The 14,390-nt window shown below is 41.3% G+C and overlaps 1 protein-coding gene across 1 annotated transcript in view; it reads right to left on the bottom strand.

Annotated features, from left to right (window-relative positions):
• Positions 1-14,390, bottom strand: part of CPNE4 (copine 4) — a 462,901-nt gene that overhangs the window by 42,929 nt on the left and 405,582 nt on the right. The window contains exon 7 of the mRNA XM_059921929.1: positions 702-800. Within this exon, the coding sequence (XP_059777912.1) occupies positions 702-800 (99 nt within the window). The remainder of the gene's footprint in view (positions 1-701; positions 801-14,390) is intronic.

The following is a 14,390-nucleotide window of genomic DNA, read 5'->3' as shown; positions in this document are numbered from 1 at the left end:
AGATACACAGAGGAGGTGTAGGCTTCTGTGTGATGCAATGAAATCCCTATGTGCCCCTGTGGTATGTCGTAGTGTTTGGGTTTATGTCTTGGTATCAAGAGTGTAAGAGTGAAATGGTGAAACTAGATGAAAATCTGGTGCCCAAAATAAAAATTTGGAGTAATCAAATAATTTGCCCAAAGCATTAAATGTGTAATTAATGCCACCAGGTCATGGAAATGTAGATCTAGAAAGAATACTGCAACATGATAATAACACCAGCACATATTTTGGAAGTTCCAGACACCCTGCCAAGTGCGTATCATGAATTATCTCATTTAATCTTCACTGAATGCTACCGGGTAAGTACCATTATCACCTTCATTTTTTTTAGGTGAGAAAGCTGAGGCGCACAGAGATTAAGTCACTTGTCCAAGGCTACACAGCTAAAGGAAATTAGAAACTTTCTCATCTGACTTCTCCATTTTGCCAGTGGAGAAACTGTACCACCTTGGAGCAGGGTCCTGTCCAAGGTCACAACCAATTGCTATGAGCTGGGTTGGCACTAGAACCCAGATTTCAGTTCCCACCGTGCTCCCTCCTGGCCATGTTTAATCATGTATTAATGTCTCACCTCTAGCTGCTCTGTGTATAGCTGGGTGCTAAGGAGGCATTGTGAGAGGCGAGTCTGGGGGAAATGCCATGAGGGGTTTACCACATACCTGTTTTCCTTCCATTACTCCTCTCATCTCCTTGAATGTTGAGGTGAATTCTCCAATGAAATCATGTTTGCCATTGGAGTCCCAGTCCCATACTATGCACTGCAAGAGAAAATAAGTATTTTTTTTTTAACTTAAGAATTTTTTTTTAAACTTAAGAATTCATCCACAGCAGCTGAAGGCAATGCAAACTTTATGAGGAAGACTTGATGAAGGACAGTTGGTCTGGATCAAAAGTCTAGGATGACAGCATGTGGGAAGAGGTATCCCTTTGGTTTCCATTGGTTTTACTTAGCCTTTTTGTCATAATCTTCAAGCAGCCCTGTGATGCAGCAGTGACTAATAATTTGCCCATTTTTCAGATAAGGCCAGTAAGACCAAAAGGAGATAAGTCACTTGCCAAAGGGACCATCCAGTGAATGAAAAACCTGGGATTTGAAGGCAGGTATCCTGACTCTAATTCCAGTGCTGTTTTTCCCACAGCAGAGAGCCTCTGTGGTTTACAGCTGGAATCAGGTGCCTGAGTCCATGCCTGTAGCTTCCACAGTGACAGCTTATGTTTAATGATTTGATCATATGAGTCACATTTTCTTTTTTTTTTCTGAAGGCAAAAGAGCGATGCTAAAAAAAACAAGTAAGAGGGCAAAAAGTGAGATCTTTAATTGTACCCACACAAAAAATGGGTGAAAAACAGTGAGAGGTGAGTTACACTGGTAAAAAGCAGGCGTCCATCACACCTAGGATGCGACCTTCCAACAAGAGAGCTCCATCTAACAGCACTAAGGCTAACTTCTGGACTTGCAAGTAACACTTTGCAGAGTGATGCAGATTAAATCAGTAGCCATCCCTCTGCTTGGTCTCACATCTTTAGATGAAGAGGGAGTCCCCATTTTTTCTAGGGTGGAAGTTGGACTAGGGTTTCAAGCACATCAGATATCACTTCTACATCGTAAACCAGGGATCTGCAGCCAGGAACCCCAGAACTCATATAAGATCGAGGCAGCAAGGAGACATTTACTCAGAGGTTTTCCCTGGAATATTGGGGTTCAAGGGGCAGCCTGGTTCTTTCTTGGGATGAAGACCCCACTGGCCAGTCCCTCCTGGAAAACCTGGTTTATAAATCTATTTTCTGACCTGTGGGATACCGCACAGGCCTAAAATGAAATATGCCCCAAATGAAACATAATCCCCCCCCCAAACTTATTCCTACTCATTTATATTCTGTCACAGTGGATTGTATCAACATCCACCCAGTGGGAAACATCACTCAGGATGTGCACTGTGAACATCACACTGTCAAACACTTGTCTACTGATCTCAGTTACTCACAACAGGGGTTTTTCTCTCTATTTGCCAGCCCCTCCTTACTGACCCTGACACTCACACAGTCATTACCTGGAGCCAGAAGCAAAAGAAAGCTTGCCCAGCCTGGGCACAGAAAGAGAAGGAAGTGTGTTTCTGGGACCTTGCCTCTCAGGCTCTTAACTGTGCCCAGTAGTGAACACAGCCCTGGGACACCTGAGTCTGACACTTAGATACTCAGTCTTCTATCTTGGGGGGAAGCAGATAAAAAGGCAAAGGGGCCAAAGCAGTCTTTTCAACACTCCCTTGTGTTTCTTTTAATCTCTTCGTTAGAATATAGGAAAAGCAAGAGGGAATGTATGTAGTACTTTGGTTTGTCACCAAACCTCAAGCAAAACCACCTATCTGCCATCTCTGGCTTCTCTAAGATTTCCCATCACGCTTCAGTTAGTTACTGCCCTCCTACCACCTGCCACCATAACACTCAGGACGTTTGCTCTCTCTGGGACAGAAACCCCCTGGGCTGGATGATGAGTCAGGCCCAACAGGGCTCCAGGCCTGGCCTCCTGGGGGGTGGGCACCGCTGTTTACATGGGCCCTGCTTCTTCAATCAGTGGCATTTCTCATCATGGCAGTTGCAGAATTCTGTTTCGACCTTTCTCAGAGGGGTCCCAGAGGGAAGAAGACACAGTGAGGCAGAAAAATAAAACCACAGTCTTTCTCTCCCTGCCATGAAGCTGGCTTATGACAGCTCTGATACAGATGACAGAGGAACATGTTATGGTGAAAAGTAAACAGATCAACTGCCCTGCAGAAAAGCTGAGACAGAGGCAGGTTCTTGGTGTGAATCAATAAGGAAACTTTGACAGATTGGTGACAGAGCGGCAGCTCAAAACCATCTACAAGTCAGGAGGCCTTCCGCATTCCTACAGCTCACAGTGTAGTTTAGGTATATCATCTTAAAATGTCTGAGCTCGACAGATGGTCTTGTCAACTCCCTCATTTTACAGAGAAGGAAATTAATGGAAGAGAAAGGAAGTGACTCCTGCAAGTTCACCCAGTGCAGGGCTGAGACGAAAGTCCAGGCTTCCTGCCTACCTAATTCCCCCCGCCAACCACAAAACAGCAAATTATAATAATTACAACATATATAGTGCTTACTATGTACCAGAAACTGTTCTAAACACTTTACATATGTAAATTCACTTAATACCCAGAACAATTTTTCATTATGCTCATTTTACAGATGAGGAAACTGAGACACAGAGAGGTAAAGTAAGTTTTCCAACACCACACAGTTAACAATAGGTAATCTTTGAACTAAAAGAAGTTAAACTTTGGAGCTTGTCCTAAATGATCATCTCTTATGAACCCAGGCCATTTGTGTTTATGGTCTCTAATCCTGTATGATAACCCTGAAATGACAATATTATTATCACCATTCACAGGTATCAGTCACAGGCTTAGAGAGGTCAAGTGACTTGACTAGACATCTAGAAAGTGACAAAGATGGATTTTATTTCTTTTCCTTGTCTAATTGCTCTGACTAGGACTTTCAGCACTATGTTGAAAAGAAGTGGCAAGAGAGGGCATTCTTGTCTATTCCTAATCTTAGAGAAAAAGCTTTAACATTTTCACCATTGAGTAATATATTAGTTGTGGACTTGTCATATATGGCCTTTATTATGTTGAGGTAATTCCTAGTTTGTTGAGCATTTTTATCATGAAAAAGTGTTGAATTTTGTCAACACAGAATTGCTAAAGCAATCTTGAGAAAAAGAACAAAGCTGAAGACATCACTTCAAAATATATTACAAAGCCACAGGAATTAAAACATCATGGTACTCCCATAAAGACAGATCTATAGGCCAATGGAACAGAATAGATAGCCCAGAAATAACCATACATATATGGTCAATTGATATTTGACAAGGGTGCCAAGAATACACAATGGGGAAAAGGGAGTCTCTTCAACAAATGATGTTGGGAAAATTGAATACCCACATGCAAAAAAACGAAATTGGATCCCTACCTTACACCATACACAAAAATCTACTCAAAATGGATAGAAGACTTAAACATAAGACTTGAAACTGTAAAACTGTTAGAAAAAAAACACAGGGGAAAATATTCTTGACATTCATCTTGGCAATGATTTCTTGGATATGATACTAAAAACACAAGCAACAAAAGCAAAAATAGACAAGTGGGACTACATCAAACTCCTGCAGGAGCTATAAAAATCTGCTGCACAGCAAAGGAAACCATCAATAAAGTGAAAAGGCATCCTACAGAATGGGAGAAAATATTTGCAAACTGTATATCTGATAAGGGATTAATTTCCAAAATGTACAAGGAACTCTTACAACTCAATAGCAAAAAACCCCCCAATAACCTGATTAAAAAATGGTCAAAGGACTTGAACAGATGTTTCTCCAAAAAAGATATACAAATGGCCAACAGGTATATGAAAAGATGCGCAACATCATTAATTATCAGGAAATGCAAATCAGAATGACAATGAGATATCACCTCATATCTATTAGGATGACAATTATTAAAAAAACACAAAAGATAACAATTGTGGGCAAAGATATGGAGAAATTGGAGCCCTTGTAACTGTTGGTGGGAATATAAAACAGTGCAGCAGCTATGGAAAACAGTATAGTGGTTTCTCAAAAAATTAAAAATAGAACTACTATATGATCCAGCAATCTCATTTTTGGGTATACATCCAAAGAACTGAAGTCAGGATATTGAAGAGATATCTTCATTCCCATGCTAACCTCAGCAGCATTATTCACGATAGCCAAGATATGAAAATAACCCAAGTGTATGACTAAAGAAAATGTGGTATATACATACAATAGAATATTATTCAGCCTTAAAGAAGAAAATCTTGCCATTTGTGACTTGGATGGATATTATGCTAACTGAAATAAGCCAGTCACTGATGGACAACTAGTGCCTGATTCCACTTTTATGAGGCATCTATGACAGTCAAACTCATAGAGGCAGAGAATACAATAGCGGTTGCTGAGGGGTGGGGGCATTGGGGTCTTATTGTTCAATGGGTGTAAGGTTTCAGTCACGCAAGATGAGTAAGTTCTAGAGACCTGCTGTACAACATTGTGCCTATAGTTTGTAATATGGTGTTGTGCACTTCAAAACTTGTTAAGAGTGTAGATCTCATGTTATGTGTTTTTATCGCAAAACAAGTCAAAAGGACATAAGGAAATGTTGGGACGTGTGGGATCTGTCTGTTACCTTGATTCGGGTGACGGTTTCACAGGTTCAAACTCATATGCATATGAGTCTGCATATGTTTGCATATGTCCAAGCTCATCAAATTATATGCATTAAATATGTACAATTCTTTATGTATCAATTAAATAAAGCTGTTAAGAAATCTCAAAGTAAAGGAGATTTCCTTAATAATCTGGGTAGGTCTGACACAATCCTTTGAAAGCCTTAAGAGCAGAATGAGGCTTCCCTGAGGAAGGAGAAATTTTGCCTTTGTGCCATAACTTAACTTCAGTTAGCCTGAGAGTTCCAGCCTGCCTTTCCTGAGTGTATGCTCTAGGGATTTCAGACTTGTCCAGCCAGCCCGCACAACAGCATAAGCCAATTCCTTGCAATAAATCTCTTAATGTCTATCTTCCACTGGTTCTGTTTCTCTGGTTAACCCTGGCTGACGCACCTTCCCTCATCTTCTCCCTTGGCATTCATACCTTCATATTAAGAATTGAGTTTTCAGTGACAATCGGTCTTCTCATACTGATATGCCAAAGTTTATTGAACACTTACTTTGTCCCGGGCATTGTTCTAAGCCCTTGACATGCTCTGATAGTTAATCTTCACAGCAACCCCATCAGTGGGACACTATTATTGTCATCTCCACTTTACAGATGAGGAAACTGAGACACAGAGAGGTGAATGATCTCCTGCTATTATGGAATATTTGGGGTTTTAAAGTACAATTGGCTTTAACATCAGAGTTCTTGGGATCTGAATGTGATCCAGGTCCTGGAAGGCCACGGTGAGCTACCCAAACTGTGGTTATAAAATTACATAACTGCGGCTCATCACTGCAGAATTCTCATATTTAAAGGAAATCTGTTCTTCCCTTGCCTTTTAAATTTTTATATTTGTTTTAACATTGTAACCTGTCATTTGTCCAGGTGAAGTAGGGTTCACTGTCCACTTTCTCTTGGCTCCTTGGTTACACCATCCCCAAAGCTTCCATTGCAATCTGTTTACATCTGCTTTAATGTGTCTCCAGCTACATGGTCACCACTGGTCTTTATCCACTACTGGAAGGAAACTTCTGAGTACTCAGCTTTCTATCAGGGTTTAGCACAGTTCTTGGGCACAAGTAAGAGCACAGATAAATCTGTGATGAATCTTTCTCTTATCTGTGAAAAAGGTCTTTCTCCTTAAGTTGAGTGGATGGTAGTCCTCAGATTGGCCCTGTTTCCACAGTGCAAAGGGAAGGTACTGCAATCAACTGGTTAATTTTTATTAAAGGAGATGATCAAACTGGGTAATATGTTTTGGTGGTGGTAGACATAGGCACAGGCAAAGAATTGTATGCATGGGATTATGGACACGGTTTAATGGTTGTAGACACAGGGGCCAGGGCCTGGGAAGCAGCAGGTTGAGTTCTGTCCTCGCTCTGTGGATAGCACTGTGAGACCTTAGGATGTCTTCTCAGTATCTCTGTGCCTCAGTTTCCTTCTCTATGAAATGGGTGTCTGGGGAATGGGAGCTGGAGTGAGTGCTCTCTGAGGTCCTTTCAGATCCAGAATTCCCTAGTTACATGGCATTGCGTCTTTATTCCTTTTTCAACTTTCTGTTCCAAAGTCTGAGATAATTATATTAAAGCCATAAAATTCTTAATTATTTATCAATACCTGATTAATGTAACACTACTCCCTTTATTTTCTTTTTCTTTTTTTAAATTAATTTTTATTGGAGTATAGTTGCTTTAAAATGTTGTGTTAGTTTCTACTGTACAGCAAAGTGAATCAGCTATACATATACATATTTCTCCTCTTTTTTTGGATTTCCTTCCCATTTAGGTCATCACAGAGCATTGAGTAGAGTTCCCTGAGTTATACATAGGTTCTAATTAGTTATCTATTTTATACACAGTATCAATAATGCATATATGTCAATCCCAATATCCCAATTCATCCCACCCACCCCTTCCCTCCTTGGTGTCCATACATTTGTTTTCTGTGTCTGTGTCTCTATTTCTGCTTTGCCAATAAGATCACCTATACCATTTTTCTAGATTCCACATATATGTGTTAATAAATGATATTTGGTTTTCTCTTTCTGACTTACTTCACTCCCCTGTATGACAGTCTCTAGGTCCATCCATGGCTCTACAAATGACCCAGTTTCATTCCTTTTTATGGCTGAGTAATATTCCATTGTATATATGTACCATATCCTCTTTATCCATTCCTCTGTTGATGGACATTTAGGTTGCTTCTATGTCCTGGCTATTGTAAATAGTGCTGCAATGAACATTGGGATGCATGTGTCTTTTTGAACTATGGTTTTCTCAGGGTATATGCCCAGTAGTGCAATTGCTGGGTCATATGGTAGTTGTATTTTTAGTTTTTTAAGGAACCTCCATACTGTTCTCCATAGTGGCTGTATCAGTTTACATTCCCACCAACAGTGCAAGAGGGTTCCCTTTTCTTTACACCCTCTCCAGCATTTATTGTGTGTAGATTTTTTTAATGATGGCCATTTTGACTGGTGTGAGGTGATACCTCATTGTAGTTTTGATTTGCATTTCTCTAATAATTAATGATGTTGCATTTCTATTCACTACTCTCCCTATTAAAGGAGATAATAATAGTGATTTGCATTTCTCTAACAATTAGTGATGTTGTTTAATCTTTTCATGTGTTTGTTGGCCATCTGTATGTCTTCTTTGGAGAAATGTCTATTTAGGTCTTCTGCCCATTTTTTGATTAGATTGTTTGTTTTTTGATATGGAGCTGCATGAGCTGTTTGTATATTTTGGAGATTAATCCTTTGTCAGTTGTTTCATTTGCAAATATTTTCTCCCATTCTGAGGGTTGTCTTTTCTATGGTCACCTAATCTATGACAAAGGAGGCAAGACTATACAATGGAGACAAGATAGCCTCTTCAATAAATGATGCTGGGAAACCTGTTCAGCTACATGTAAAAGAATGGAATTAGAACACTCCCTAACACCATACACAAAAAATAAACTCAAAATGGATTAAAGACCTGAATGTCAGGCCAGACACTATAAAACTCTTAGAAGAAAATATAGGCAGAACACTCTTTGACATAAAATGCTGTGAGATCTTTTTTGACCCACCTCCTAGAGTAAGGAAATAAAAGCAAAAATAAACAAATGGGACCTAATTAAGCTTAAAGGCTTTTGCACAGCAAAGGAAACCATAAGCAAGACAAAAAGACAATTTCCTTTGTTTTCTTTCACTAGGTATATTTATACCCTTTGGACAACTGAAAGTCAATTGTTCATCTTCTCATGGTGATTCTCACAAGAGCACCATGAGATGGCAGGTCCATTTTCACAGATGGTGATCCTAAAATTCAATAGAGCAACTGAAGGTGGCTTATTCCCAAGCACAGAGCTAACAAGAGTTGAATTAGGCTGTGGACCTGGATTTATTTCTCCATACTCAGGACCCTTTTCATTATACCACATAGCTTCATAACATACTCATGCCATGTGCCTTTTCAATGGCAGACCTTTTTTCTTTTTCTTTTTTTTTTACTAACCAACTAAATCATGGATATCTGACCTCTCTCAGGGAAGAATATACTTATATACATCTTTAATGTTCTTTTTGATAATAAGCACTGTAAGATTGCCCAGAATGATTAATCTAGGTGGGGCCTTACTGGGCTCATTTAAAGGTAGAATTTTAAATTGAGACCATCAAAATTAAATGCTAACAGAATCAGTAATGTAGGAACCAAACTGTGTTCTCACGTCACTTAGTCTAGACCAGTCTCCTAACTGCAGCTTTTGGGAAATCAGGCAATGTTCTATCATTTTAAGGAGTTTTAGGCAAATACATAAAATTATATTTCAGGATAGCTATGATTAGGGATTTGGGACAATTTCATTCATAATTTAGTACTTGGAATGGCTTCTTTTTTGTTAAAATTTAATGACAACCCTTAACACAAAATCGGTTTAATGGTTTACACAGGACTGTAAACATCTAAAAAAGAGTATTAAATGTATATTTGCTTATCTGGTGGTTGTGACTTGAGCACAGGCAGACCTTGGTAGGGTGTGTACATGGGAAGAGGGTCCACGCCCCTTTGATTATTTTCTCAACACTTGATTGCTTTTACTCACTGCAGACTTGGCAATAACCTTTGGACATCAACGCAGCTACTTGGATGGGAATTAAAAGTAGCTCCCCCATTTGTAACATGAACACTCTGATTTGGACCTCTGAGGTTTGGCAGAGCAGGATGTCACAGGGAGTGAAGACAGAAATCTTCACAGTAGAGCAGGGACGAAGCTGGACCCTGAGAGATGGGCATATGCAGCATCCAGATGGAAGGGAGAGTTTCTCAAATAAACAAACTGTAGGTACAGCTCCAGAAATGGTGGGCAGGGCTGGGGCCTCTGCCATGTGCATCTCTGGCAGTCATCTTTGCTGGGCTGGTGGGCAGGACTAGCGGACGTCTTTCTGTATGACAGTCTGAGTACCTTCTGGGGACTCAACCTAAGGTGAGGAGAGAGTGGGACAACAAGATGGGCCCAAGAACAAAGAACTGCATCTTAGAGGAGTGGGGCAAGGCTGAGTAGAGTCTGGTGACAATCGCCCAGAATTTTCTACAGGTCTAACCCCTATGGATTCATGTCTGAGTTCTGGGGAGTGAGCTGTAAGTAGAAAAGTAGCTTGAAAGAGAAGTTTTCACAAAATAGCAGGGTCTTATGTAGGTCAGGAGAACAGAGGGGTTAGATGCACTAAGAGGCTCAGATTTGAGCATCCCGAGGGCTCAGTGTTTCTCCATGCAGGGGAGGTGTTGCTGGGGGCTGAGGGCAGAAGGACGGCAGCGGTGGCAGCAGCAGCAGCAGCAGCAGCAGACATGTCTGGAAGCTTAGAGGGCACAGCCTTGACATCCATACACTCAGGCACCATTCACCAAGGCAGCAGCAGCAGTGGAGAGAAAATGGTGCTGAAATCTTTCGTATCTGTGGAAGGTGACTCCCCTTGGCCTGGGAGTTAATACTTCACATGAGCTTCTGATACAATGAGAGTGGGGAAGGGCCCTCAGTGGACTTCAGGGGAGGCAGAAGCAGGAGGTGATGCACAGGAAGAGGATGGGGGCATGGTCCACGCCAGAGGTATAGCTGAAATGACATGTGGGTGAGCATGTGCAAGAACCTGCTTGATATTTTCAAAGAAATGATTGAAAAGTGAACTTTAAAGTGGAGGGGAGGTCAGAGGTCCTGCTTTAGTTGATGGAGCAAGACCAAGTGAAATGTAGGCTCTACCACCAGTCTTTATTTTCAAATCCATACTAAACATTGGGTGCACCAGTTTGCCTTAACTCCAGGTGCAGACCCCTACCTGAGTCTGTGCATAGTCCTCCACCACCTGTTTTCCCTGCCCGGCCTGCCCTCACTCGCTGACTCCACCTCAAGAGGAAACATTGAGCGTCTGGGACATGCAGTCCAGCAGCAGTGAGGGGTGGGTGCTCTGTGCTCATCCTGGGGGTGCACCACCTTCATCATCAGCGCCCTATGTTCAGACTGATGGGGCTCCTTCTAATCCTGAAACTCAGACCAGGTGCTCAGTGGGAGAAGCATCCCAAAGCACGAGTTCCCCTTGCAGACTTGGGTCAGCGCCATTTACCTCAATCTGCTCCTTACATCTTTTTTTTTCTAAATCATGGGGACTTTTTATTGTAAAAGGCAAACTGAAGTTTATTGAACATTTGTTCCTATATGCCTAATAATATTTTTTTTTCATTTAATCAACTTTTTTGAAGTATAAATCATATACACAATAAAATTTCATGATATTACCCACAAGCTTCTGGCTTGGGTGATGCAGTGTACCATTCACCTGGGTAGGAATCACAGGAAGAATAGGCTTGAGGCCCAAGGGATAGTTTAGTATTTGGTCATGTCGAATGTTGAATCCCACATTCTTGACCTCTAATAAACACCATGAATCTCCGGACTCATGACAGGTAATCATTGTTTCTTCTAGAAGAATGCCTGTGTCTTTATTCCTAAATGAGCCGTGCTGCTCGTGGTTTATTGATTGCTGTAATTTGATGCCTGGAGGCAACCTCCATTGGTCCCTGAGGAGGAAAAGGCGCTTGAAGACCGGAAAAGAACAGATGACTCGATTCGTATGGCTTAATCAGTCTGAAAACCACAAACTGGCAACGTGGGGCTCGCAGCAGCCAGGAGGGAGCCCTGGTGCAGCCAGGCAGCTTGATTACAGTGTGTTTCTGACATAAGCTCATTTACTTGCTTCTCTTGTTTAATTATTGCCTATGGAACCATCATAGGTGTTCAAGACTTGGAGGTTTTAAAACAAGGGAACAAAACAGATCCCAAAAGCATGGAGAAATGAGCCATTCCTAACCAATCGCATGAAATGATTTATGGAAAACAGATTTGTTGCTGCCACGCCCAAGCCAATTCTGGGAGTTTAAACTGGACTAACCCTCTATCCACAGACAGTATAAAATAACTGAGGCATTCCAGTCAGAGTCACAAACATTGTTCTGTATCCTCCTGCCTCATCACCACCACTGACTGGTCCCTGCTCTGTTCCCGCATTTACAATGTTTCTTTGGCTGGCTGGGGCATCCAGCTTATCCTTTGGGCACCAGGGGACCTTGCATGCTCATGCTCTTCAGGACCTGGCTACTCCTTGGGACCCTCTCACCCATGTCTCTTGTGGGCAGACATCACCTCTGACCCTGGTCTGGATCCTGAGTCTTCATCCAGGAACCGGCTTCTGACTGAAGTCTTGTGTGGATTTACCCCAGCCACCCTTGAAACCAAGCTTCCGGTAGTCCAACACTTTTTATTAATTTCATTTAGTTCCTTGTGATGGGGTCCTTCTGTCACTCAGCTTTTCTACATAGAACCAGCCCTTCCTGGTCAATCTATATCTCCTTGAGCTATGCTGCCTACTTAGCGAGTGTGAGGAAGAGTCTGCAGTTCCTACATGAAACAAGAAAACCGAACAATGGTACTAAGTTGTTAGCCTAAAATTGCTACTGGCGAAACTCTCCTTGTCAGAGAGAATCATTTCTCCTCTTCTAAACAATAATTATTATAGACAGACTTTTGAGTCGAACACTTTCCTGCGAGATAGGAGGGCTTGGTTCTGAGTCATCCAGAAAGATATCCTATTCTTTTCATCCAGATGGAGTCAGACACACATTTGCAAGATGGACAAGCAGAGAGCTGAGATTTTGACAGTATAAAGCAGGGGCACTGACCTAGCTTATCAGGCTTATTACCCAAGTAATTGAACCTTTCTTCTCATTCCATTTCTATCACTGTACAGAGCAATAGCTTGATTTGTCTCTGGGGAGATGACACAGACCGTCTTTACCCATGGATGGTGTAAACCCATCCATTCACTGATAGGAAGGCCCTCCTAGTAACAGGTTCATCAATAACTATTTTAAAAGCCAGCAAAAGTAGTGGAAAATAATTAGAATTTTTTTTTCTGGCTTTCATAATAGTCAATGTATTTTCAATGATGGTTTATGACAAATGGACCCAAGTTCCCATCTAAATTGCATTCTCCACATCAAGGTTATCGTTTTAAAGAGCAGAAATCAAAATCCATATGGTAGCAAAGCATTTTAAAAGTTCATTTCATAGAGCACCAGGTTTATCGGAGGTTAATAGAGTATTAATAAAAAATAAAAAAGGGCTGAATTCTCACATAAGCTTGGGTTACCCTGAGATAATAGAAGTTAAACGGTTTTCTCTATTGCAGACTTTGAAATGCCAACGTGAGGCCAACCAGCCATCAAGTGCACAAAATTTAAAGAGGCACTTTTTCTTAGGGCACCACAAGCACAGGGTTGCCACTTGCGTAAAGCTGAGAGTGACAGCTTCCTTAAATTTTGCGCCAATACTCCTTTTGCCTTCCCCTACTCCAAGTCCTGCTAATGTGTATTGTGAATAATTTCCAAGATTAGGGCGTAATACACAGTATATAATACACAGCTTACTTGGGCAAGGAATTTGGCTGTATATTTGTAGAGTGAGTGGAAAAGAAGGATGTCCTAGGCAGGTGGACAGTACATTCTGGAGAAGCTGTGCTTGGATGCAAATTCTTTCGCCTGAATCCATCTTATTTTTCTGTTTTGGCAAGTTTTATGGTGAGCTCACATTTTCCTTAAGCTCTGTGTCAGCGATACAAAAATCCCTGTTTCCTTATGATCAGCATTTATCAGGGGAGTTTTTTAAAAACTACAGAACAAAATATGTTTGTTCCTCCTTTATTGATGGATTCATTGCCTGTATCAGTATGAATGATGCCTTGGCAAAAATGGGAGCAGAATGACCCATTATGCTAAGGGATATAAATTATCTTTGATGGAGAAGATCCCTGTTCATCAATACTGATGTAGCTGTGTCATCAATTTAATAGCTGAACACTAAGGACCATTAAACCTAGCACTGTTTGCCATACCATTATTTATAATAGTGCCCAAGAGTAACATGTAATTAACTCCATGACTGACTGACAAAGCAAACTGCAGGGTGATCAATCATATTGTACAAACACTTGTCACTAGGCTACATGTGGGATGAGAAGGTTGACTTGTGATGTTTCAGTGCTACCCTTTCTAGACTGTTGCTCTGGGCTGGTGTGAGGTCCACCACTGATGGGGACTTTATTCTCAGATCCAGATTTAAAGTTGGTGGCTGTACCTTGATATTCAGTCTCATCTTGCCATCTAGCTTGATCTTTGGGAGGGTGACCAGTATGAAGAATCTGTCAGTTCCTCTTTATCTAGAATGGCTTCCTCTTTTTAGTTCCCCCCAGACTCATGATTTTTTCCTTTGCCTAGTCCCTGCTTTCACTAAGTTTTCCTACTGCCACTTGCCTTTAAAGCAATCAATTTCCCCTCTTCTTCAGGTTTCCCCTCACTGCAGCTATTTTGTAACTTGTCCTCCTCTTTGAGCTGATCAGGAATGACTTCATCACAAGCAAGGGGAGATGAGGCACGGTCAGATTTTCCCTCTCATGCAGGGACTGTTTTGTAAAGTTTACGGTCACCCCACAGGGTTAGCCTTCTGCCTGTGACAGCTACTTGTAACTTCAGAAACTCCAGGTCCCGTGTGGCCAAAAGGAAGA

The sequence above is a fragment of the Balaenoptera ricei genome, chromosome 4 (assembly GCF_028023285.1).
Source record: "Balaenoptera ricei isolate mBalRic1 chromosome 4, mBalRic1.hap2, whole genome shotgun sequence".
Lineage (NCBI taxonomy): Eukaryota > Metazoa > Chordata > Mammalia > Artiodactyla > Balaenopteridae > Balaenoptera > Balaenoptera ricei.
The sequence above is the reverse complement of the archived record's forward strand: the minus strand, read 5'-3'. Positions and strand labels throughout refer to the sequence as shown.